Consider the following 25,750-nt stretch of genomic DNA (forward strand, 5'->3'; position numbering starts at 1 on the left):
TATCTTTGGTGAATGTGCTGTGTATGTTGCTTGTCTAAAGTTGCTCTCATGTCCTCTGTAGTGCCAGTTCTCATCAGGTGTTCAAAGCACAGAAGTGGTTCCCCACCATGTAATCTCCACTGGAGTTTGCAGGGTTGTTTATATACAGGTTTGTCACCTGAATTCTGGAAAAACGTGACAGGCAAATACTAGGCAGCAGAAAGATAAATTTCACTTTGCATTTTTTTTCTCTGATTCCTACCAGATTATCCAGTGCTGATTTTTCTGTATCTGCCTGGTGTTTATGTACTGAAGTATGTGGGTACATGCAGGCACACTAGTAAAATTTTAATCACTAAAATAAAGATTGTTCCAAACTTCCAGGATGGAATCACATGTAAAGAATCATTACCCAGCCCCTCTAAGAGTAGCTTATCTGGAATCTTCAATGCTATGTCATGTTGTAAAAACTTTTTTCTTTTTTTTTTTAATGATCAATGTAAGTATAAACAGATCCTTGTCTGAGTGACGAGCTCTCTAATGTGAAGTCAGTTGTTTAATTTCTGTCTTGTGAGAGAAGTAAATGGGAAACTGATGGCAAAAAGATTTTGTACTAAAAGAATTGTGAATGAGCATTTCACTGACATATGGTATTGTCAAATGCTTCTATTTAAATGAAGCAGTTAAAGGAATTTGAAGTTTTTGTTTTGCATCATACATAGTGCTAGCTGGCTGTTATAAGAACTGCTAACTGTCTTGGACTGGAGTGCTCATTCCTAGGATTCCACTCCTTTTTGGAGGTGTATGAAGAAGTATTTTTTATGCCAAACCTGAATTAATGCCTTGTACAAATCAGAGCAAATTTGGGGATTCCATTTGGCAGGCAATTGTTTTTACTGGTTAAATAGTTAAGGAATTACACATGGAATTTTTGCTCTCCGGGTCTTTTTCCTGACTAATTTTTTTCATGGAGGATGAGAGGCTGGTATAAGCACTCCAGAGTCAAATTCAAGCTCCAGAGTTAGTCACAATTCAGACATTTTGCTTCCATAGTTGCATTTCTAAGAATGACTTTTCCTACAGAGACTGAGTGTGTGTGTGTGGGGGCTCCCTCTGGGCTGATGCTGTTCCTGGTTTTGCAGTTCCCTCAGTCTGTGCCAGTGGTAACTCAGAACCCAAATAATTCCCTTTTCAGTGTAGCCTTTTGAGTGTGAAGCAGCTGTTGCCTCTCCGTGACTCTTTACCTCCTGCTATCAGTTTTTAGCCTGTTACCCAGAATGAAGGGCTGGGCCTTTCTTCTGTGAAAAGCAAGCTGATTTCTGAGACAACCCCAGAAATGGTGTATCTTGGAAGACACTGGCATTGGCATCACCCAGTCTGTCCTGCCCTGATGTGGAGCAGATGGTCATGGGCTCATTTCAGTCAGCAAAGCATGAGGGCTTTAGTGCTGGAGTCTTTTTCCAGTTCCTTGCTCTGCTGTAGGTGTTCCTGCACTGGCCCAAGAGGTGCTTTCATTCCTCCCACTTTATAGTTAGTATTTGCACTTTCACCAGCTGGTTTTTGTGTGTAGACGAGTTCTGCAGCATTTCATCCACCTTCATGGCAGGAGGTCTCCATCTTACCCACTTACTTGCACTCCTTTTTATGGAAAAAACGTATTTTCAAGATCCAAACTCAGGAATAAATTATTTTTGTTCTCTTTATAATAAAGAAGATTAATAACAGGATTAGATGGTGTGGGAGGGCATACAAGCAGATGTGGAAAACTAAATATAACTAAAAAGAATTTTGTGGGAAGATGTGTGGCAAGACTTTTTCCCTTGCCTTGGTGGTTCCAAAAGCCGTCTCTGGATCTGAGCAGTTTAAGTCCTTTGGGGAGTGCAGGCCTGGGGTAAACCAAATTTCAGTCATTAATTAGGGCTTTGAGTCTGGCTCTACTTTTCCCAATGAAGAATTGAATTTGTTTTTCATTCTTTGTGCAGTGCTGGCATTAGAGATGGATGAATGAAAGCATTTGTTATTTTGGTTGAGAGTGGGGCTTCTGACTCCAGCAACAGTGCCACCTTTTCACACTCAGTGGATGGGGACTTGGATCTCTGTGGTGCTATAGAAATATATAGGGGTCCCCTGGCCAGTGGGGTGGAGGAGTCAGCTGTACTGACACAAATACTACCAGATTTCACTAAAGCAAGATGGGCCTGGGAACATCCCAGAGGCTTTTCCTGTTTGGTGCTGCCAGGCTCAGGGCAGAAGGCAAAGCAAATGAAAGGGCAGCTCTGACACTCGCTTCATCAGCGCCCACAGCAGCTTTCAAAGCCAACCCCTCGAAAGAATCACTTTGTATTTCCCATCAGGACTCCTGCTCTGATTACATATCACCCCAATAGGCAGATAAATGAGCTAAAAGCAACTCTGTTGGAGAAAGGGTGGCAGGAGGGGAGAGGAGGAGAGCGGCTCCTGGCTGTGCTGCCTCAGGCGCTGGGTTTCAGGCTGGCTGCGATGAATGAAAGCACCCACAGCCTGTGGCCAGCACCAGGGAGGCACCGTGGGAAGCACTACAGAATAAAAGCATATGGGCAGCTAAAGGGAACTTCAAGGTGCCAGTATCTCTTTAAACCTGATGAGAAGTAACAATTGATAGCAACTTGGAGTGGAGAAAGGAACTGAGATGCCATTGGCATGGTTAAAGGATTGCTCTTATTTGATCAAACCTGTCTGCTCATATGAGCTTTGTAAAGGGTGTTAGGATAAATTGCCATTTAAGTTTGTTTTCTTTTTAAGGAAGTGTGACTTCAGATACATCCTTCATGCAATTATGGATTGATTTTGACTGAATATGAATTTTGAATTTGAACTCTGCTTTGGGGGGATTGTGGGAGACTTATTTCCACGTCAGGGTAAAGAGGCAGTTATTGCTTTGATGTGTTTTCTGTGTCTGAATAATTTTTGTTGAATTTTCTTTAGTAGAAAAAAAAAAAACAGCAGGTGAGTTTTGAGAACAAGAGAATGCAGCCCAAACATTTCCATCCTCCTACAGAAAACAAGCTGCTTTTCATTTCAGAGCCAAAACAAATCAGACCATTACTTTTGAGGGTGGGTCACAGGCTGCTTTATGTGTTAAAGATTTATAGTGAAATGATGCAATTTGAAATTGTATTCAATAGCCAGCATTCCAAACCAAGTGTGTTTGCAAAACATTAAGTATTAATGTTTGTAAACCACACAGTATTAGTATCTAGTGGGAATTACGAGTGGGATGAATGAAATACACAGGAAATACTGAAAGCTTGTCAGTACCAATATTAAAAATTGAAGATCTTGTACTTAAGTTTCACATCTTGGTAGAGATTATAAATGTGCGTTTGGAGTGCTGAATTTAATGTTCTCCCCAGCAGTACAGAGAAAAGCTAGAAGGAGATTTCAGCCTCTAACAGAAATGAAGGGATGAGACAGTCTGTCACTGTTTGCAGAGAAGGAAACAGCACGGGAGAGCTGACTGCTGCCTTCCCACTGCATCTAACCAGCTCTACCTGCTGTCTGCAGGCAGGGTGTCTGCTGGAGGAGCTGCAGCCCACAAAGGCAGAGCCCTGCACTGCCTGGAGGCTGCTTCTCTTTCTCCTTTCTACTCTGGACCTTTCCCCACTGTTGTACAATGGCACCTTGTTATCAAATCTCCAGCAAATACTTTGGCAGGGAAGAGGGTTTTCCACTCTGTCACATCTGCTCTGGTATCTCAGAGCAGATAGGCACTTGTTTGTGCCAGTTTTCAATAAATTCTTATATAAGCCAAAGAGTTTTAAAAACCTCTAAGCTTTCCCATTTGGCATTTCAGTTAAACTCTGCTCACCTCTCCCTTCTGTATGTTGTCTTGCTTGTTAGGGGTGGAAGAGGGAGAAAGTTCACCACCTCAGAGAAAAAGAGACAAGCAGGTACAAGCAATACACTGGAGGGAAAGGTGACACGAGGACACAAATGCCAACAAGGGTGACTTTGGAGTGGAGTCCAGTGAGACCAGGGCTGGCTGTGGGGCTCTACATGTGCTGCCTCCTGCTGCCTCCCACCTCTCCTGCTTGTCCACCACGATCTTCCTCCCTGCAAAAGCCATGATTTCAGTCAGCTCTGTTGTGAGAAGCAAAGTTGAATTTTTTTCTGATCACTCCAGGCGTTTGTCAGCTCCTAGCAGAGACCTCCCCAAATACAGCACTGCCAGCAGCAGGATCTGACCCACTTTTCAGCTCCTGTTACAGAGAAGAGATGGATTGGAGCATTTATCTCAGCAGGGCTTCTTCAATCAGAGGAAGGCAGGCTGGATTTCTCTTGTTACTGAGGCCTTGTTATTTACTTGGCTCTCTGCCCTGCTCTCGGTCACATCTATTACCTGAACAAGGGAGGTAAAGCTGAAATTCTGTCCTTTGTTCTGTGACCCAGCGACCATCTGAGGAGCTGAGCTCTGCAGCGCAGCAGGGACCTGCTTTTCCACTCACACCTTCATGGTCACAGCCCAGCTCCTTCCCTGGAGCTCATCTGTGGGGCCAGCTGCCAGGCAGGGGCCACTGGCATCCCACAGCATCGCTGGGGCAGGGACCCACAGCCCTGGGGGCACTGGCATCCCACAGCATCGCTGGGGCAGGGACCCACAGCCCTGGGGGCACTGGCATCCCACAGCATCGCTGGGGCAGGGACCCACAGCCCTGGGGGCAGTGGCATCCCACAGCATCGCTGGGGCAGGGACCCACAGCCCTGGGGGCAGTGGGCCATGGCAGGGCTGTTGTGGACTATTGGTGCCTTCCAGGACATGACAAACATTTCCAGCAGCCCTTGAAGGTTCCTGATTTTCTGCCATGTAAACCCACAGTATTCTGTACTTGACAGGAGAGGCGTGGAGAGGGATGAATGCAGCAGGACAGTGGTGCAGGTACTGACCCTAATTAGGAAATGATTAATTTAACAACTGCCTTAGCAGATTACTGGGGTGGGGCAGCAGGGATGGCTCATCTGGCAAAGGATGACCCAGAAGACAGGAAAAGTCAGGCTGAGGATGGCAGGGTGGGAGGCAAGCAGGGAAGGACTCTGGGTGTCTGCATCCTCTCTGCCCACAGCAGCAGCACTGGCAGAGTGCACCACTGCAGCTGGAGCTACTCAGGGAAATGTTGTCACTCTAAACACTTCTAAACCTTGCTGTGCACCATTCCCTGACAGTGTCGTGGCTTTGTCCCACCTGGAGGACTGGGGCAGGGACCTGCCATGAACTTCTGCTCCAGAAAGGTGCAGTTCAAGATGTGGCAGCAGCTCTGGAGTGTGAGAGCTCTGCAAGGGCTCTGAATGGGGCAGTGCAGGAAGTCTAAGGCCCTTCATTCACCCGGTTTTCACACCAAACACAACCAAAGGGACAGCTAACGTCACCACCTGGTGCCACAGCCCACTGACAGGGGTGGGTCATTGGTGTGGGTCCCCTTTGGGGATGACAGCAGTGACCACCCCCTCCTGCAGGCACAGATTCCTGTCTCCTGGCTGCAATGCCAAAACACCCCTGTGCTATTCCCAGCCTTGTGGTCATCTGTGCCACTGGCAGAACTTAAGACAAATGGATGGAAAGCTCCCAGGATAACCAGACCACAGGGCAGGGGATGTTTCATCCAGGTGCCAGAGAGACTGGACACATATTTACTTTGGGTTATTTCAATGTTTTAGCTGACCTTGAGGGCAGGTGCTACTTACTGCCACTTGTCTGATGCTAGGAAATGACCTGAAGCAGACCTTTACAATTTTATTTTTTTTTAAAAAAACCCACCAAATATAACATAAATGTACTTACAGTAGAGAACTCCTGTTTCACCATCTCTGACATATTTTTTTCCCTATCCACAGTCCTTCTTGCTGTTTATAGTTGTTCCTCATGACTGAGTTTTCCTTCCTCTTTGTTGTCCCCCCCAGCTATTTTTCCACTACTGGGGATTTCTCAGAAATGCTGCAGTGCCAGAATTCACTTTTATTCTTAGAAACTGGAGCACAAGGGCAATTGCTTGGGAGCAAAATGACATCTGTGAAGAATGGCTTTGGACATTGAATAAAATAGAAGAGGGGCAAACTGGAGGACAGAAGGCTAGAATTCCTGTAGGCCACTTAGTTTAAGGACATTTAGCATACAAATGGGTTTATTTTGGCAAAAAGTGTCCTGGTGTAGAATATGTGTAGCAGTAGATGCTGCTGAGGAGCAACTACTTGAAAATATTGGCTTCTCCTGGTTAAAAATATTGTGCAACCCTTATCACTGTGTTTAAAACCATGGCTTTATGCTGTGTTTTATAGGCACAGACAGAAACAGATTTCTTGGGAGAACCTACAGAGGCAGGAAATAACAAAGGATGTAGCTCAGTGATGTCCCTACTGATGAACAACACAAACATACAACATTTTAAAAGACTAGCATCACTGATAGGCATGATCTTAATGCTCCCACCAATGCTTCAATTTCATTCCTCCACTGCTGGTATATAAACAAAACAAATTCTCAGGCACAGATCGACTCAGGCACCTCAGGATGAAAAACTGAACATGGTCAGATACTTGCTGTGGCAAATCCAGTCCTGCTGCCACCACAGCAGCTTAGACCCAAAGTGCTGGTCCTGCTGTAGGACAGAGCCACCAAGGAGCTGTCAGCAGCAAGCAAAGGGCCCCTGGTCACTGAGGGTCCTGGCAGTGAAGGCATGGTCTAACTTAAAGTGATTTTCCTGAATAAAATATTGGATCAACCTTGTCTGGCTTCTCCTCTTCAAGGGATGCAATGAATTAGAAGGTGATAAGGGGCCAAAAGGAACATTCAAAATTCCAGTGGCATTTCTAGGAACTGCCTGGCATGCCCCAAGCTCCTGGCAGTGACTGGCTGGCCAGCCTGCAGGAGAGAAGTGGCTGGCTACAGCGTGGCACACACGTTCATCCCTTGGAAACAGACCAAAAAGCCCTTAGAGCATCTCAGATGTCGTCTCCACAGACCCAAAGGTAGACAGTCAGTACATGCACTTTCTAGCCCCTGCTCTGACCAAGGGAGCACCAGCAGGGAAGCAAATGTAAGTTTGTAACTATTAGTGTGTCCCCTAATGGGTCTGAAATTCTGGATGAATCCATGTGACTGAGAAGATTTCCACAGTCCCTCCTGGTGCAGCTTTCCATGAGCAGCACAGATGCTGTGAGCCAGTTCCTTGCAGGGATGGACCATCACCTAGCATTCCCTCATGAGAGGGAAACTTCAGAGACACTGAAGGGACTCAATGAAGGCAGTTTCTGCAGGACATCAAGGATGGCTTCTCCCTTAGCATGGAACTGGCACATCAGCATCTCCCCACAGCACAGGGCATTGATGAACCTGCCTCCTGCCTCTAACACACAGCTCTGATGGAGGCTTTTCCAGGAATTTTCTGGGAGCTAAAGCAATTCCTAGTATTGAATGTGGTGCTGGAGATCACATCTGTGGTAAGAGACAGCATGATGCAAATGTGTCTGAAACCACTTGTAGAATTTTACTGAGTGTGTGTGAGGAAATGGCTCTCCTGAGGTCACCACAAAATCTGGGGCAAAACACAGATTAAGCACCTGGTGTCCCCAGCACACCACAGATCCATTCTCTCTGCAGTGTGCAGGGTATCATCACTCTCCTTTATTGCAGTTGCTCCTCTTTGAATCCCTTTGCAGAAATTCTTCAACCACACTGAAGTATGTCTGGCTATTTAGATATCCCTATGAAACAGGTATTTACCTAGGTAACCCTAATACATATAGAGATATCCCTCCAATCCCCCAGGCTGGAAGGACTCTAATAAGAGAATTAAGCATTACACAGAGCTTGTCTCTGGCTTGTTTCAGGGTGGACATTGCACAGATAACCTTTCCCAGCTGGACTTGTTCTCTTGCAGGACTTGTGCTTTCTTGATCACTTTATGACTGCAACCCCAGTTCTCAGGAGTGTTGCCCTTGGGAGGAAGTGTGGAGGTTGTGTGGTCTGGTTTGTGCTTTCTGTTCAATGGGCTTTTTATTTTTCTTAACTTCAATGACCTCACATCAATATAGAGACTTCCCTCACCATTACTTTCCCTCTCTTCCAGGACTTGCTTTTCTCCTGGGCAATTGCCATCTTCCTAGCTAGATGCAAGAGTAGAAAGAGCATGATTCATCCTTGGGAATCCAAGGGGAAATATTAGCAGCCACTAATGACTGAGTGTAGCATAGGAATGTGCACAAATTAACAGCCAGGGAAACAACCTAAATCTTTATTTAAGTGTAGGTTTTTTTAAAAGGGCTATCTAGTGACTCAGCTGCAGATTACAGAAGAAGTTACAGGTAATCTTTGCAGGACAAGGAGGGGCCATGTTAGGAGAAAACGAGGTATGTTGCAGCATACAATGTGTTGTAAAGTGTTAGCACATTTATTAATCATGTGTGGGCAGACAACTTCACACACCCTAGCAGAATTTACTGTACCAATGTCATTTCCATATTGTATCTCTGTAAGTGTTATGAATCAGCCAATATGTGACATTAATTATCTGCATTTAGCACTGTGCAAACTGACATAATGATCAATTATGGAGTAACACATCAGTAACTGTTTACTGAAGCACAGAAGTAACACCCCAGTTCTCTAAAATATTCTGGAATTATTCTGTACATATCTAACCAAATCCTGGTTTTGTCCAAAAGTAGCATCCTTCCACGGCTGAGAGGTGCAGCATGCAGTGCTCAACATCTGCTTCAGCAGCAGGTCCCATGCAGGTGGCTCTTCTCCCACCACCATGGGGGATCTTCTTCACTGAGTCACCTCTTCTGAGAAATGTTTCTCTATGGAATTCTAGGAAATTGCTTCATGTCTTTGGATTTCTTTTTGATGAAATTCTTTGTATTTCAATTTCTCACTTTGCTCATCCATAACTGGAAACACAAAGCATTTGTCTCACAGTTCAGTGTCATGTGGCCATTTTCAGGAACTATTTGGAAAAATGATGGAAGAATGCAGAATGTTTGGTCTAAGAAAAAGAGAAGGGAGAAGAGAAGGTAGAAAAAATGCCTTCCATAATGAAGATTTCTCTGCAGACAGGGGCAATCCAAACATTCCCTATGCCCACTGAAAACAGGGCAAGAAAAAAATTTCTGAAAAAATTGTCTAGGGTAAATATTAGAAAAAGATTTCCTGATTTTACAGAGGGATGAGTCTTGGAGTCCCAACTAAAATTTGGACTTTACTTTTCCAAAATTCAGAAGCAGTGCTCAGGCAAACTTTGGCCAGGAAAGGCTGAGGATGACATCCTCAGTAGATGTTCTTGAAGTAGGTGATCTGTGATTTTAGGATTCAGGCTGTGGGGACTGTCCTAGCAGACTGCCAGAGTTACAGGGCTGGCAGAAGGGCTGTATAGTGACAGCCACTCCATCCCTCAGGGGCTCCTTAGGCAGAAATGGATTTGCTGTGCTCAAAGCAGCAGTGCAGAGCAAAGGACTCCCATGGCAGCTTTGGAGAAGAGCTCCCAAGGAATGTGTTTTCTTCCATTTTCAGCCTCTGCAGTTCCAGAACTGGGAGTTCCCTCTATATTTATGCAGAATTCAGCACAAACAGGCCTTTGAACACCACTGAAACAGAAAAATCAAAATGTGATCCTTTCCACCTTGAGAAACAAGCGTGTCCCAAACGCTCTTATCTCAAAAGCAGAAGTGACAGGCTGTGGGAACATTCCGTCTGGAAATTAATCTTTTGAACAGGAGCTGAGTCTGAATAGATTATATACATATTTGTGTTTGCCTATTTTAAGTTACATGATGCTGTTTTCATCTTCAGCTGAATAAAATTCTATAATGATTTTTTTTTAAAGTTCAGCACATTTGTCAAATTTACTACTGAAGTAAGTTGCACCAATGCTGATTTTTAGTGAGTGTAGTTCCTTACTGTAGTAGCCAACTTGGCCTAATTCAGTTGGAGGCTGAATAAAAACCTCCTTTGAGCCAAATCCACCTTAATCAAAGCTTATATAAATCTCTTAATATCAGTAATCCTGTGCCTGCTAAATCCAGTACTTATTTTGGTTGTATCTTGCAAGATAAAATTATCAGTACTCAAACCCAGTTTGTTGCCACATCACTATATATTGACACTATCTATTTTACAGCAATATGTGTGTGTAAAAAATCCCACACAAAGTGTCCATTTTCATACAGGGCACTGTGTTACATACACATACAGTGTTTTGCCATGTCACACCATGGTGCTGCAAGCAACAGAGGTCACTCTAGGATAGGAAAAAGCTCCCTTTTGGCATCCACCAGAGCACTCCTGAAGGCAGTTCCTTATCAATTTCCTTTAGGTGTGCTATCAGTTGAAAATTGGTCATGTTTCTATGGTAGCAATGCGAGGAAGGCATGTACACAAATAAATATTTACAGGAAATATCCTTGTTTGGGAAAAATATAAGCACTTGCTCTGGAAATTCTGCTGCACCAGTGACATCCCTGTGGTACTACTTGGTAGCATGAAAACCTTCTCCATGATAAACAATGAACTCTGTTTGCATTGTGGGGAGAGCACATGCCTTCAGATACATCATTTCTGCCTGTGGTTTACCAGGAGCTCCTTCAGAGAGCAGGCCAGCCCTTCTCTCTCCCAAATCCATTCATTCCTTTTTCACTGAAAAAGAAATTCAGGCCCCACTGAATTACTACACATTTTATGTACCAGCCTTTCCTCCAACACTGCAGCTCTTCGCTCACTTGAGCCTTTCTGTAGCTAAGGGGAATCCAGGGAAAACACGGTTTTAGTCCAAATGCTGGTTGATTGTCCTCCTCTAACTGATTAGGAGTTCAGTAAAAAATCATTGTAACTCAGTGTAAAGAGGTGAGCAGAGGCACAAACTAGTATTTTCTGCTGAAATGAAAAGTATACACAGCACAGAGGTCATTATCTGACCCTCATTTTCTTCCATGTAACAGAAATACATGCCAACATGAAATATAAACCAAGTACATGCCATTCATGCCACAAAATAAGTTATGAGGACATAAAACGAAATCTGCATTCTCCGTTCTTTGTACTTCAGCAACAAAAGATGTCTGGCAGCTCAAGAAGATGATTATCTCTATATACCATATATCACCTTCTCCTCCCTGATCTTTTCCCTTGAGTTTTGGCACTTACTTAATCATTGAGGTCTTTTTTTTCAGGAACATGAGCAGCCTTTAGCATGGAAGATATCTGAATGCGGAATCCTACACACAGTGAGTTTCACCTTATAAAAGAAAAAAAAAAAAGGACATTTTTATAGCTTGTTATATCTGATCAACATTTGTGCAACTATCTGACTTGTATTTGAACTAGCTGAATAAAAATTCCCCGTTAAGAGAGATGAGTATTTTTTTTTCCTTGCTGAGACTAGCTTTCCTTTCTTTAGATGGCAATAGCATCTCCTGACCTCAACCCTCTCAGCAGAATTCAAATATGAATGTGTTTGGATATGGGTCATGAACCTGAATATTAAAATATGAGTTCAGGAACACATGTCGTAGATCACAGTTGGGTTAAAGAACTCTTAGGAATGTCAAAAAACACAGTCTCACACAAGATGTGTAGTGTTCAATAAGCAATAGGACATAGGAGTCCAGGGCTCTGCCCTCAATGCCCAAAACCACTACAAGCAACCACACATCTACTGGAGGCGATGGTTTATTTCTCAAAACTTGCAACTTATATGCATTAGGCAAAAAAATCCCAAGTAACTCTTGCTAATGTTTGCCAAATAACATCTCTTGGTCTTGCTCAAAATCTTCCTCAAGCTCTGCAGTGCTGGCCTTGCACTCCCCACATAGCTCAGGAACAGGAGACACCCACCACATCAGAATGATGCTGAGCAGATATTTGGTGCTGGAATTATTCATGCCACACTTAGACCAGAGTAAACTGGTTTGAATGGAGCCTCTTGAAATGCAAAAAGGGAAATTGCTTTCTCATTTGGCTGCATACCTTTGAGTCAGAGATAGTCAAGCTCACCTCCTTTCTTGTGGACCTGCTGATGAAGAAGTAAGCCTCCTCCACACCTTGGGGCTGCAGATCATTCACAGCCACCACGTGGTCTCCGTGGTTAAACAAACAGCCCAGTCTGTGGGGACCTGTCCACTGTGCAATGCTGTGGAGGGCAGACAATGAAGGAAACATACAGAATATCCAGTCACTGCAGTGGCTGGACAGGACTGCACTTATGGGGCTGCCCTCTGGAAATGACACACAAATTCAGTCACTTTGTGACCTTTTGATCTGGTTCTGGTTGAAACCATCACTAATTATTACACAGCATGCTGGATTCTTCAGAGGCCTTTACAACAACATTTGAAACACAAACTCTAGTACACCAAGAATCAGAGAGAGCAGAAGGAATCACTGAAGTGCCAAAAAGCACTGCCCCTGCCATGTTCTGTCTATAGTCAAACACTTCTGTGCCTGTCACTTAGTCTCATCTCACAGGCACTGTCACAAGACATCCAGACTTACCATATTCGTCCTGCTGCTTCAGTAAGTTTTAGGTAATTGCTAATATCAGCCAGGGGTACGAAAATATCCAATTTCTGCAGCTGCATCTCATCTGTAACTTGGCTGTGAGAGAAAAACAGAATCACAGAACAGCTCAGATTGGAAGGGATCCATAAGGATTATTGAGTCCAACTCCCTGCTCCTTGCAGACTCCCTAAAACTAAATGTTGTGACTAAGAGCATCATCCAGGTGTCTCTGGCACGCTGACAGGTGTGGCAAGGTGAAACCCATGAACACATCTGTCTCCTCTGCAACCAGCTGGAGAAGACACTTACCTGAGCAGTATAGACAGGTGAACCACTGAGAGGGGTAATGAGCTTTGCCTTCTCTGGAGGGGTGGCTGCAGGCTGGCGCTGCTCTCTGGGAATTTTGAGTCTTTGTCTGCTTCCAAGTCTCTTGGACATGCACTGTTGTTCATGGGAGGGGATGGGAGGCCATCATGTCTGCACGTGAGCTGGCATCTCTCATCCAGCAGCTTACTAAAGAGGAATGATGATAAAAAATTAAGGGGTTTGACAATTCCGGGCACTCTTGCTGTGTTTGAAGCTGGATCAAGCAGCCCTCGATAAAGCAAAGAATAACAAGTTCTTGTAGAATATCCAGTGGACAAAATAAAATCTAAGTAAAATAAACAGCTCTTCTAAAAATGGACCATAAATCTCAAAATAAACGTTTTCAGTATGCAAAAACTATTTATTAAGCCTGGAAACATTTCAGCTAACAGCATGCCTTGACAAAGAAACTGAGTACAGATTGCTGGCCTTGGCTGTACTGGGGTCTGCAAGGATGTAAAGCTGTCCCTTGGGAGATGTGATAACTCAGAACTACTTGAACTCATTTTAATTTTATTTGATAAGCCTTTTATTGCCTGGAGCTGACTCCCCATTGTGCCCCAAACAAGACTGGGGTTAGTAGCAAAAGCTGCTCTTGGTGTATTTAACTCAGATGGCATAACCTTGAGAGGTTTTTATAGTAATTCCCTCTGGGGGCTCCCAAAGATGCAGACAAGCTAGAATTAATCTATTGGGATTGACTGGTTAGTGGGTCTGCATTTCCAGCTGCCTCTCTCCATGTGGCCCAAGATCTGTCTGTAGCTACAGCCACAGCTAATAGCTACTGACCACTGCTCTGGCTCAGGAGGAGCTTTGCCCTGCAGGCACAATTCTCTTCAGTATTCAGTGCTATATTGTGGAGGCTGTAAAATTTCCTTATGGCCCTACAACCCTGACACAAAGTTCAGGTCTTTCTTTGTGACGTGGCAAACACTGCACCTTCAAAACACACAGCAACAGAGACGTTCTCTGGATGGCAAAATGAAACTCACATAACTTCTTAATGGAAAAGCTGGGAGCTAATGCCCCATCTTTACCTTTCTCTTTTAACCTCTAGATAACGCTGCCTGTTTTGGAGAGCACCTGTCTGAAAGGTTGTTGGAGTCTGGCTGCAGTGACTCAGTAAAGTGGCGAGCTGTTGTGAAAAAGTATGAGTCAACAAGAGGTGCTGCATTGTATAATCTGTGTAACAGGATATGTCAGTGCAGGAGCCTGCAGTGTGAGCTTAAATTTCGTGTTGATGAGTTTGAATTTGACTCCAGTGTTCCCAGGAGTGCTGAACTTTGTGAACTGAGACCCAACAATGACTCATTCAAACAAGATGCAGCCTCTAGATCTTGTTATGCAAATAGCAGAGATGTCAGTTCTATCTCTATTGCTATGTCGCTTTTAATTTCCAAAACCTTAATGAAGTTGCAACTTACAGTGATTTCATTGACATATAAATGTTCTCCTTTACTGGGTTGCTCTGCACTGGCTTCTCTTGCACAGGGACATCAGACTCAGCTGTAAGGTCAGGCTTTGATACTTCAGCAGTGCACTGTCAGAAACACACAGCAATATAAGACATTAATGACATTTCCCTGCCTACAGAAGAAACCCCCATTAATTTCCTTATTTTGTTCATTGCTCATGCTGTGTAAACATATTGACTAATATAGCCTGGGTTTCCTCAAATCAGTCAGTTCCCACAAAATGGAAGCTAGAAAGGTGCTTGAAACTTAAAAGTTAATGCTGGAATGATTGGCACTGCCAGACTGGGACATGACCAGCTATATTCTGAAGCACTACCACAAAAAAAAAAAGAAAAAAGAAATTGTTGCCTTTTAATTTCAGCAGGCTGGAAAATGGGGACTTATTCTTTGGGTGTGCTTGACTTAGAGCCCTTAGATTATATGACCACATTACCATTGTTAATGTCCTTTAGTCAGATGTACAGTCTGTGACTTCTGCAGAAAGCTGACCACTTATCTTCTCCTGACCACTAATTGCATGGGAAGTCTAGAGAAATTAGCCTCCCAAATTGGATGTCAAAATTTGTATAAAATTAACAGCGTGATTTCTCCTGCTGCCTTGTTTCACAGTGAAATGCAGATACCAAAATGTACTGCAGTGTTTTAAAAGTACTGCTTTTATGCAGCTTGCTGGTGCTTCAACAGAATTACACTTCAAAATATATTAAACTAATGTACTGTTACATTTTCTAAATGAAGTTTCCACTTTCAGAAATAAAACTAACTAATCCCATTATACAATAGGCAAAAACCATTTACAATGAAACAGTCAATTTGGGGAACTTCAACAAAATCAGCAATGTTTTTGTCAAAATGCCACTTTGCACCAGGATGATCCTTTGAGTGAGTCTAGCATATTTTTTTCTTGTATAAATGAAAGCTCTATTGCTTTATCTATGTATTCCTTTTGCAAGGTACAAGTGGTTCCTTCTACCAGTTCCTCTTTGGCTCATTAAATGTCTCCTGTGTCCTTGGAGCTGTTAACAGACCAGCAGAACTCACAGCTGATAAACTACCTTTGCTAAAACGTTGCTGGGAGTTTGGTAATAATCTTCTTCGTCCTTTTTGATGTTTTCCTCTGGATCTGACAATGGCAGATTTTCCTCACTTCCCAGAATTTTATCCTGCTGAAAGAATGGATTTGTATTTAACAGGCTCAGTTTTACAGATTAGCATGCATTTTTCTTTTCTGTGGAGAAGTAACAGAATCAGAAAATATTCACAGAAAACATGGTGAGATACATTTCTCCTTCAAGTGAGAGATGCTCAGAGCCAGCCTATTTTAGAAACAAGGTTTCTGTATCTGTACTGTCTGTATCTTTGAAATTCAATGCACACAGGAAAAACCAGCCACTGATATTAGTATTTTCCATAGATGGATTAGTGGTAACCAGGCTGTTGCAATTGATTTCATATCACAACCTATTATTTTGTTTAAAAACCAAGGGTTCTAAACACTTTGTGTCTGAATCTGCATGAATTTAGGATCACTTGTGTGGAAAAGATTTTCTTTTTGCCTCCAGTTCTGAAGTCCTTACATTAGGAAGAAAATCTGTAGAAAATATAGGGATGAATTGGGATATATTGGTACTTTTTGAGAAGCTTTTAACTGCTATCAAATAAAGAATGAATTTGGGATTTCCCTAAGTAATGAGAAATTTATTGTCTCATACTTCTCTGTGAAGAAAAAGATACCACAGAAGACTGGAGCTCTCACATAGAATCCTTTGTGTCCTGGGTGATATTCTGCCTTCATAAATATCTGAAACATTAAGTTTGAGGCAATTTGGTACGCCAAGGAGAAATTAATCCCTCCACCAAGTTTACCTTTTCAAGTCGCAAAGAGAAATTATTTATTTTTATGTCTCCTTGTTGACTTCACTATAGTGAAGAGTATGGTAATTAGTATTTAGCTGCCTCCCAGTTCAATTCTCTGAGCCATGTTTGTGATGCAACTGTTTTTTATCTCTGCACTTACATCCTTGGTTTCCATGGTGATCATTTTAATAATTGCTAAATATGCCACGAATATATTACTGTTTTCAAGGTAAAGTAAATTAAACTAATTACTTTTTGCATGTAACAAGAAGAAACTGGAAATGAATATTAATTAGGGATAATTATTGCATTTTTTTTTTCCTTACTAGTATAGATGGCATTAAGATCAACTCATGCAATGGGAATCAGGAGAAACTTCAAGTGTCTGTTGAACCATAATATGGATTTACATTGGAGAGCAGGTGGACTATGGAGAAAACCAGCTGTAGCAAAAGATAGAAGTGACACCTGGAGAAGAACTGAGACATTGTTACCTATAAGCTCCTTAAGGAATATTATGTGTTGCCCTTAGAGGGAGGAATCCCTCTTTGAAAAACCCAGGTGTGTAACAGATCCCAATGGTGCCCTGCAACACAGTAATGCACAGCACAGGGTGATGCAAGGCAGGGCTCCTAATTTTGATGTATTCAGATGTTGAAAGCCCTGTATCAAAATAGCTGATACTGAATTGCTGAATCAGACCAGGTTTGGTAGCTCCAAAAGGGGGGTTGAGAAGGAGCCAGGTCCCCAGTTGCCTCCAGGGTCCCTGCCAGCACGACTAGACTGACTGACATGGAGAATCCTGTTTGCATGAGTGACAGCTACTGAACAAAGAGTTTTCAGGATCTGGGCCTGGATGAGGGAACCACCAGTAAAAAGCAAAACACATCAGATGCTTGAAATGAGGAGTCACACTGCTAAAAGGAAGTAAATACAAGAGATTAGTTAGGAAGTCAGCTGTCTACACGTCACTGAGCAGAGAATAGCTCTGGAGATGTTAGCAGATGTTAGACTTATGAGGCAAGAGAAATATTTTTATCCAATGAACAAACCTTGTTGTTTCTTGTTCTCTATACAGCGAAGTTATTTATTTTCACATATGCCAAAACAGAAACATGAGCCCTGTGCTATTCCCTGTGCTTCTGGCTAAAAAGCTAAAATCCAAATTCCTTATCTTTGAACCCTCATGGTCAGCCTGTCCTAGCCTGAACAGCTGCATATAATACCTGCTCTCAAAGGCATCGTAAGTATGAGAAGAATTAATGAATAAGACAGAAAAGGTATGCACAAGGAAGAGACACAAACAAATTCTTGACATACACCCAGAGCAGGACTGGTTAAAATCAGACCAAGGGTTAACTCGGTGCATTTCAGAGCTCAGACTCACAATTGAATTACTGCAACTTTATAAAGTTGCAGTATGAGCTGTATGATTGCCCATGAGCATTGCAATGTAGTTTCAACTATTCACTTCTTTCCCCTAAATTTAGCTGTATTATCTCATGCTTGCTGTCAACCTATATACAAGGACTGAGATTGCAGCATGTGATTTACCACCCTGTTAGCTGTGATAGCAGAACAGATTCTTTGCCCTGCATCTCAGCCACTCCAGGTCATAGTTCAATGCATAAAATGTCAGTAAAGATGTGTTTAAGCTTCAGAGTGGTGTGGTAGAGCCTTGGTTGTGCCTTCTGTCCTCTTGACTCTGCTGCAAAGGCAGCAATCCACGGCAGAGGAAAACTGCTGCAGGCACTAGTTCAGGTCACAACACTTAGCCAGTAATACAAGATAACATTCATCTTTTTATCTTTCCAAATCACTCCCACTAGATATGGAAGTGAAATTACTTGAAGACATATTAATGCTGACAGAAGGTCAGTTCTAAGATGTGCCTCAATTTAACAAGCTCTTGTTCTGTAATTTAGTTACAGACTCGATTGCTACTGGCAAAGGCTGAAGAAATAAAGCATTTAGGAACAACTGTGGCACAGCTGAGAAATGTGCAGGGAGGGACAAATCATCAGTCAGTGCAAATGCAGAGCTTTCTTCATCAAGTTTGTGAAAGCTGCCACAGAAACTCTGAGGCTCTGACTCCAAAACCCCTAAACAAACACAGGTATTTCAACCAAGTTTTTAGGAAATAATTTTCAACGGTAAACAAGAAAATAGAAAAAATCTTTAGGAAACTTTCATAGTGGAAGTCAACTCGATGTGCTAGGAAAGTAGGTGGATAATCTATAGTCACAAATACCCAGGTGAGATAAAAGCCAACATTCACTTCTGCAGACAGAACAAGGCAAGAGCTGTTTGATTTGTTCTGCTCACCAGGCTTGGAAAAACTCCTCTTGGTGAGTCACACTGAGCCTGATGGGGGCCAGGATCTGAATAAGGCCTGTTCTTGTCTTCTGAGGAACCATTCTCCTGTACACAAAGGAAAAAAAGTTGACTGCTCATAAAGATACAATGGAGGTGTTTGACCCACATTCAGCTTCCTCTCATTTGCACAGAGCTTTGTGACTAAGAAACCCAGCAATTCCTTGGCTGCTATTTCACCCTGATACCTGGACTGCAATTGCTGTGGGACAGCAGCAATGTGTTCCTGTTCTATTTAAACATTGAGGGGAAAGCCTGAAAGGCAGAGAGGAACTGGATATGAGCTCTCTTCTAAGCTTTACAGCCTAAAAAGAGAGAGATAAATAAAAGCACAATCACAAATCAGGAGGAATGCGGCTAGCAGCTGCCAAAACAGTCATCACATGCCTCTGCCAAGGCATGTCAAAGCAAATCTTGAGGAGTTTATTTAATGTCCACTAACATTTGCTGGTCAGTTGAGACAACCAGTGAGGACTGTCTCTCATTACATGCAGACTTTCCCCAAAACTATTTCCCTTGTGGGGACTCTGTGGTGTTACCATCCAGGTCCTCCTCAGGAAGCCCACCAGAACAGAGCACCCAGTACCCACTGCAGAAACTCTGAACAACTTTTGGTAGAAAAAAAAAGCTATACAAAAGAAACTTCACAGTCATGCCTAGGCACAGACTTGTTATTTAGGATGGTTAATTTGTTTACCTTCTGGTAGCTTTGCCTGTCTGGAAAGTTGGTCATATCTACAGAATTTAAGAACAGTGGCAAAGAGGAAGGCCGGCTTCTGACTTCTGGATTAGTAAGATCTCGATTCTAGAAATAAGGGAAAAGCAGTAAAAGAAAACAGGCACCTGTTGGGTGTGGGCAAAAATGTACTGACACATTTCACTAGAGCAAACTTCATTTCTAATGGCTCAGGCGTTGTCTGCATGGCATTTTCCAGGCAGACATAAATTTTCCCTGCTTGCCTTTTGAGCTGTCTGGAAGCTGCAGGGATGTGAGTGCTGAGTCTGAACTGGTGAGCCTGGCTGGCTGACAAAGTGCAGAAATTTGGGCCTGAGCTTGACCTACCAGAGCTGATTTATAACATTGGCAGACTGATGTAAAACAACATGTAAATATAGCCAAAATGCACCCACTAAGTCTAACACACATTTTCACTCTGATGCCTCCAAGGTGTGGTTCATTGCAGCATAATATCAATCTTCCCTCATTTCCATATGGCTTACTCTTCAAAGAGACTTTTTTTAAAAAAAAAAAAATCAATCCCAGTGCAGACAGATTGTGCAATGCCTGCTTGATGCATAAAGCCAGGGTACAGGAATTTATATGAAAATGAATTTCTGAATAACCAAGGTCAGACACAACTTGCAAGGCAAAGATCAGGAAAATTCCTTTGCATGGTTTTGTAATGAAAGAAAGAAATGTCTGCTTCTTCTAAAATAAAGTACAGTAACATGTCACCTGAGGGCAGCATCCACTTCTTTTGTCCTCCCTGCAGATTGAAGATATCAGAGTGACCCAGTCCTCTATTTCCTGCCTGAATTGGAACAAGAGGAAGGAAAACTTACTGACAGGTAACAAACAAGAGCTACCTACTTCTTCCTGTGGGGGCCCAAAAGAAAAATCCCTGAGATCAAGGGGAAAACCCTTCTCCTGCCTTTCAGGAAAGGGTGCTTGTGTGGTCACAGCCAGATGGCAAAGTCTGACTCAGAGAGCTAACAAGGCTTGGGAATGGATTTGGGCCATCAGGATGAGAAACATGCCGTGAAAGGACGTTTGAAGCTGTTTTCCATGCTTGCAGTGGATTTAGTTGGATTAATTCTGGAATGCTTCCCACTGAGTGTGGGCTGTGGGAGCCGCGCCCCAGGGGAAGGCACTGGGTGGCACGCTCAAGTAGCAGTCAGGTATGTGTTTTTCTTCTTATCAGAATTTCACACATCAGCTGCTCTTCTGCAAAAAGGCAAAAATTCCCCTGACAGGCTCGTGACTGGGAAACTGAAGAGCAGATGCTGGGAACCAGCAGTACAGCAGCACTGTGACAAACATCCTCCACCCTCACCTCAGCTTTGGCTGATCACCTCCAAATAAAGATTCTGACCCTGTTCAGGACTCAATTCTAGCCTGAAAAAACACGGACTGCACCACCCTGCTGCAGCAAACGCCCCAGTTGGTGCTTCTGGGAGCTGTTTTGCCTACAGTCTGCTTCCCTTGATTAATAATCTTGTTTTCAGGCAATATTATTCCCTGTGGTTTATCCATGAGGAGCAGAACCTTTTCTAACTGCCAGGAGCTGCTGTATGAGAAGGCAAAGGTCTCTGCTCTTTCTTGTCCCCTAACCAGCATGGTCTGAAATGGCACTGTCACTGCCATCCCCACTCCCAGCCCTGTGCCCCTGCTGCTTTCACGTGCTGCACGCTGTGACTGTGTAGCGCAGGGAAGGTGAGCTCACCTGCCTGAACCAGCAAAAAATTTATCCAGCCATAAGTAAGGGCAGGAAATGCCATAGAAAAAAGCTATTTTCCATTGGATCAGGCAGCTGAATCACCTCATCCCAGAGCTGTGCCATCAGTAGCTGAGACAGAAGGGCAGGGGGTGGCTGGGAAGGAGCAGGACCCTGCCCTGGGGAGGGTGGTACATTAGTTTCACAGCACTGCCACCGCTTCTGCACATCTTGCTATGCCCACCTGCTGTTCCCAATGAGGTAGTAACATCTGTTCCCAGTGCTGATGGACATCACCTGCTCAGGAAGGCATTTAAACATCTTCCTCACCGTTCCCATAATTTCAGCATTACTTATACCAACTTCAGTACTTATGATTCTGTGAAGATAACCATACAAAGCATCCTATATAACTCTACACAGGTACAAACAAACAGAGACACACATATATGTGTGCATGTCCATATTTTACTCTGAGCACAGAATAATATGATAAGATCTGCAAGGGAAAAGTTAAACATTTTTCCACAGGAAAATAAAAAAGTGCTCCAGAAAATAAACACACACTTTCAAAAGAGATGGTCTTTCAATGAAGAAAATCTCCAGGTAAAAATATAAAATTAACTTTTGCAAAGTGCCCAGACTATGGATCCTCAATTTTGGAAAAAGGGGCTTTTGGTTTAATTCAGAATCTTGAAAAGAAACAATAGTAAGAAAAATTTCTTGTGGAAGTTTTTTAACCACTAGAAAACAATATATTTGATTTGAAACTAATTGTATATTAATAGAGTTTTAATGGAGGGGAAGAGGAACAGAAGTACTCCTAATGGATACTTGAAGCACTTGGAGCACTACTTCCATTAACTTCCAAGAAGCCAAATTAATAAAGGTAATAGCAACAATAATTATGGTAATAATGTAACCACAAACCACTGAGCAAGCTGCTGTATTTTGAAAACTTCACAGTGTAAATCCTTTTAATGGAAGAAACACAACAGCAATGTGGTGAGTGACCTCCATACCTAACAGTTCAGGGAGCCTGGAGTATTAACCTCTAGATCTGACAGGAAAATATTTACATTTTCCATTAAGTTTCTGTTTCCCTTGCACATATCTCATACCACATGGTAGGACATGGTAAAGGTTGCCAGCCCAAAGCCAGTGACACTCAGTCTTGCTGCAGCAGGCACTGTGCTGACAGGAAGGAAATCACCAACCCAAATAAGCCAAGCAATTTCTCGGCAGAATGAGAAGCAGAGAGCAACCATAATCAGCCCAAAGGGCTATGAGAAAGTCAGGAGACCTTTGCACAAAGCTGCAAAGCACTTTGTGAATCTGTAAGGTGCGAAAGGGTGTGTGCCATGGTTGAGAGTGGCACAGCCTGTCCTTATTCAGATGTGAATGAATGGATAGCACTGTCCTCACAGGAGGTAAAATGTGCAGTACTGCAGGAGCACAGCCTGTGGGAGCGTGGAGCCAAGCCAGGTACCTCACTGGCAGCTACATCACAGCAATCACTCACACAAAGTAAATTAAAATAAAGCAATTCAGGATTTTCACTTCTACATATATCATAGTTGCACCCAAAGCCCACAAATCCCAAGGGACTCCTCTGTGGACTTCACTGGGTTTGAGTCAGGAACCTAATCCTGACTTGTTCAGTCAGGAACAAATGCTTGTTCAGTCAGTGGCCACTGAAGAGTGCTGATACATGACTTAAAATAAAAAAGATGATGCACTTGAGCTACATACTGATCAACAGCTATGGAGCCTTTTATGTGTTGGCCTTTTAAATACTTCAGGATGTAATTCCCTCTGCTGGATTTGGACAGGACAAAAAGACGCCTTTTCCAGGAATTCTGCCAAAGAGAAAGCAATTTGTCTCTCATTAAAATTCAGGATAGCAAGTATGAGGGATTGCTGAAATATGACTAATCTGTTCTAGTATACCTGTGAGCTGAGAAGTTGAAGAGGTGGGGATTTGATGAGGAATCCATGCTTGCAGACTCCACCTTCAGGGCAAAATGTATTTTGAATTCTCACTAATCAAAGAGAAATGAACAGCACCATTACTTAACTTGCTGCCAATTAATCTTTTTAAAAAGACCTCTTTGAACTGGAAATTGTTGCTTAGCACTGGGCTTCTGTGCTTAAATGGCCATAAGACAAACACAAATCAAGACTATAAAATATAGAGCCAGGTCCTGCATCTCTGATGTTAATGCTGACAACTGGCCCAGACTGTAAAGTAAAGGTAGTGAAAATGTAGAGGCTCAGAAGATATCATGAGCTGCTGTCTTATTTAAGATCTAATTTAACTCTTGGGGTCTGGTCTTATTTTGCTTCATAATTATTGATCTGAAATGTACCCCTAAAGAAATTCATAGATGGCATTCAGCTAAGGATAGATCATCTCACAGCTTTACTACTGACTTATTTTAGTAGGAGAAATTTTGTACCTGCAGAATTTCTTTTATTTGTAGAAGCCATCCTGATTGTGTCTTCCACCCACATAACAAAAAGAGCAAAAATGTTGAAACTAATTCCTTTCAGTTGGCTTTCTGCTGAGCAGCATTTCATTGCACACACAATTGCTGTTGAGAAAATAACAAAAATCTTACAACTGTTAATTTTCATACTGATGATCAAAATACATAAAATAGCCATAATAACAATTAATTTAAATATATTTATAAAACATTGTATCATATTAAATGATACACTATATGCTATATTTGTTATTTTATAATACTATCACAAAATTACAAATAACAAATATTATCCATTTTTATAGGCCAAAAAGATGATTTGCCTAGAAGGGATGAAAGCTGTCAAGGGAACTTCATTTGGCTCTTTCTTTTGCACTAGTCACACCACCTGTAACTTAAGAATACTTCATCCATGTATGTTTCTAACACTGCTTTGCCAGTCCTGTATAAAATTGGCATAACTTGGTCTAAAGAGTGTAAAATATGCATAGAAAATACAGTTATAATACTACAGCAATTTCAAGAATTTGCAAATTTGTCCTATTAATACAATGCCTTTTCAAAAGTTTCTCTTTGCCTTACCTCAAAACTCTCACTCCCTGCAAAACCAAATCTTGGCTGGAAGTTGTTTTACCTACAAGGAGGTTACACAGAGCCTCTCCTGGGAAAATCTGAAGGGTTACAAGTGCTTCTCTCTGGTTCTTTACTGAGAACCCTGGCTGCAGTGAGAGATTTAAGGGCTTTCCTCCGTTTCTGTTTCTTTGGTGGTTTACTCCATGGTGCCAAAAGTAAACATGGTACAGGCAGGAGGAGGGTGGTCAAGAATGGGGTGGGTTACACATGGAATTTTACCCCTGAGACACAACTAAAGTTATAGACTTTCATTCCTCCTGTTCTAGGCTGTAAATGGGAATGACCCACTGCAAAGTTAGGTCCATCAGAGGTTTCTGCACATTTCTGTCTGTACTTTTTTGAGTTTTTTTCAGGGAAACCTTTGCATTTTTTCTCCTTTTGGGGAGAAAGATTTGTAGTACTAATGCCGTGATAAATAGTTATAAAATTTGCTTCTAGAGTTTTCATCTGTTGCCTACCAGAAAAAATAAAAGGACAAAAAAGCAACTTCCAAAACTAAAAATGACTGTACACAAAGTCAATAGTAGGGGCACACACCTGGGGTTGCAATGAAAGGCAATATATTGTTCTGCTCAATGTGACTGACAGTCACCTCAACTGGCAAACGATGCAATTACTACAAAACAACGTTCCAAGAGTCTCTGACAGGATAAAAGTCTCTTCAGGATGTCAGTAAAAGTCAAGATTTGCAAGTGGGAAGACAAATTCCCATGAGATTAGTTGTGCTACCTCCCTCTGCCTTTTGGAAAAAAAGTTTTTAATTGTTATATTTAATTGTCATTTCAACAGTAAGAGACATTGTAAACAGGTTATGTCTAATTCAAAACAGAAAATGCCAAATCCATGATTATACCCCCCCAGATTTTTGTATGCCAGGCATTAAGGGATTTGATTGCTTCAAATCTTTTGAAATGCAATGAGACACTTCAGTCAAAACGCAAATAAAATGCCTCAAATCATTACAATGAAAGCTGTTATAAAACTTCAAAAATTTCCAAGATAAGGAAAACAAACTGTGTTAATACTTACAAGCAAAATGTCTTCATGGTGAAGAAGGTTTTAGAGAAATACACCCTCAAGTAAATCCAGATTTCCTGTAATGCCTCCTGCAGCAAAACATGATGTGTCCTTGTCCTGCAGGGTGACTGCCCTCTTATAGTCCATGTATAAATACAAACACCCTGAAATATGACCCACAAGGAAATTCCTCTTTCTGCATGGGAAACAAACTAAAGACTTCTTTGGAAAGGGGAAATCCAGAAGATTAATATTCACTTAGAAGCAATGAAAAATATGCACATTTGAGGTAGTGATGAATGTCTCCTATACAGAAAAAAAAGCCTGGAGACAGTGTGGTTTTGTTGGTTCAGCTTTCTGAACAGTCCCTTCGTTTCCCAAGCTGTTTCTGAAGCACAATATCCACCCATGGCTGGAATATAAAGCAACACTGAGAACCCTAAAAGATCATAAAAGTGCCATAAGCTGAAACCAACTTCAGATTTAAACAGCATTTAGTTAAACATGCAATGGTGAATCAGGATTTCTTATGCTGCCTATGTCATGACAAGGTAATTTCAGTGTTAGTCTTGGCTGTAAGTGAATTTTTGAGATTCTCCAGAA

General features: G+C 42.3%; 1 protein-coding gene across 4 annotated transcripts; it reads right to left on the reverse strand.

Moving 5' to 3' along the window:
* Positions 1–8,223: 8,223 nt before the first annotated feature.
* On the reverse strand, positions 8,224–25,647 carry PLEKHS1 (pleckstrin homology domain containing S1). Of its 4 annotated transcripts, none has more exons than XM_023929874.2 (15): positions 25,160–25,647; positions 23,468–23,602; positions 22,959–23,050; positions 22,761–22,867; positions 21,253–21,387; positions 20,030–20,105; positions 19,271–19,378; positions 18,526–18,621; positions 15,399–15,509; positions 14,293–14,408; positions 12,812–13,015; positions 12,497–12,598; positions 11,999–12,134; positions 11,150–11,240; positions 8,224–9,594 (listed from the first exon to the last, which is right to left on the reverse strand). In XM_023929874.2, the coding sequence occupies exons 2-14, from the start codon at positions 23,586–23,588 to the stop codon at positions 11,172–11,174; spliced, it is 1,473 nt and encodes a 490-aa protein (XP_023785642.1). In that variant the 5' UTR covers positions 23,589–23,602; positions 25,160–25,647; the 3' UTR covers positions 8,224–9,594; positions 11,150–11,171. The 4 variants fall into 4 exon arrangements, with proteins under 4 accessions (XP_023785642.1, XP_086756174.1, XP_023785640.2 ...); XM_086900048.1 differs by having other exon boundaries at positions 15,399–15,506; positions 25,160–25,281; XM_023929872.2 differs by lacking the exons at positions 8,224–9,594; positions 11,150–11,240 and having other exon boundaries at positions 11,822–12,134.
* Positions 25,648–25,750: the final 103 nt, after the last annotated feature.

Source organism: Cyanistes caeruleus, chromosome 8 (genome assembly GCF_971803275.1).
Source record: "Cyanistes caeruleus chromosome 8, bCyaCae1.hap1.1, whole genome shotgun sequence".
Classification (NCBI taxonomy): Eukaryota; Metazoa; Chordata; class Aves; order Passeriformes; family Paridae; genus Cyanistes; species Cyanistes caeruleus.

What these genes read in the sequence shown, in the direction of transcription:
- PLEKHS1 (XM_023929872.2), bottom strand. Translation starts at nt 23,588, where the DNA reads ATGAAATGCTGCTCAGCAGAAAGCCAACTGAAAGGAATTAGTTTCAAC. An exon ending in TTCAACTTCTCAGCTCACAG is followed by an intron (nt 22,868 to 22,958) that starts GTATACTAGAAC and finishes TCTCTTTGGCAG; the next exon opens with AATTCCTGGAAAAGGCGTCT. An exon ending in CACCTGTCTATACTGCTCAG is followed by an intron (nt 12,599 to 12,811) that starts GTAAGTGTCTTC and finishes TTTCTCTCACAG; the next exon opens with CCAAGTTACAGATGAGATGC.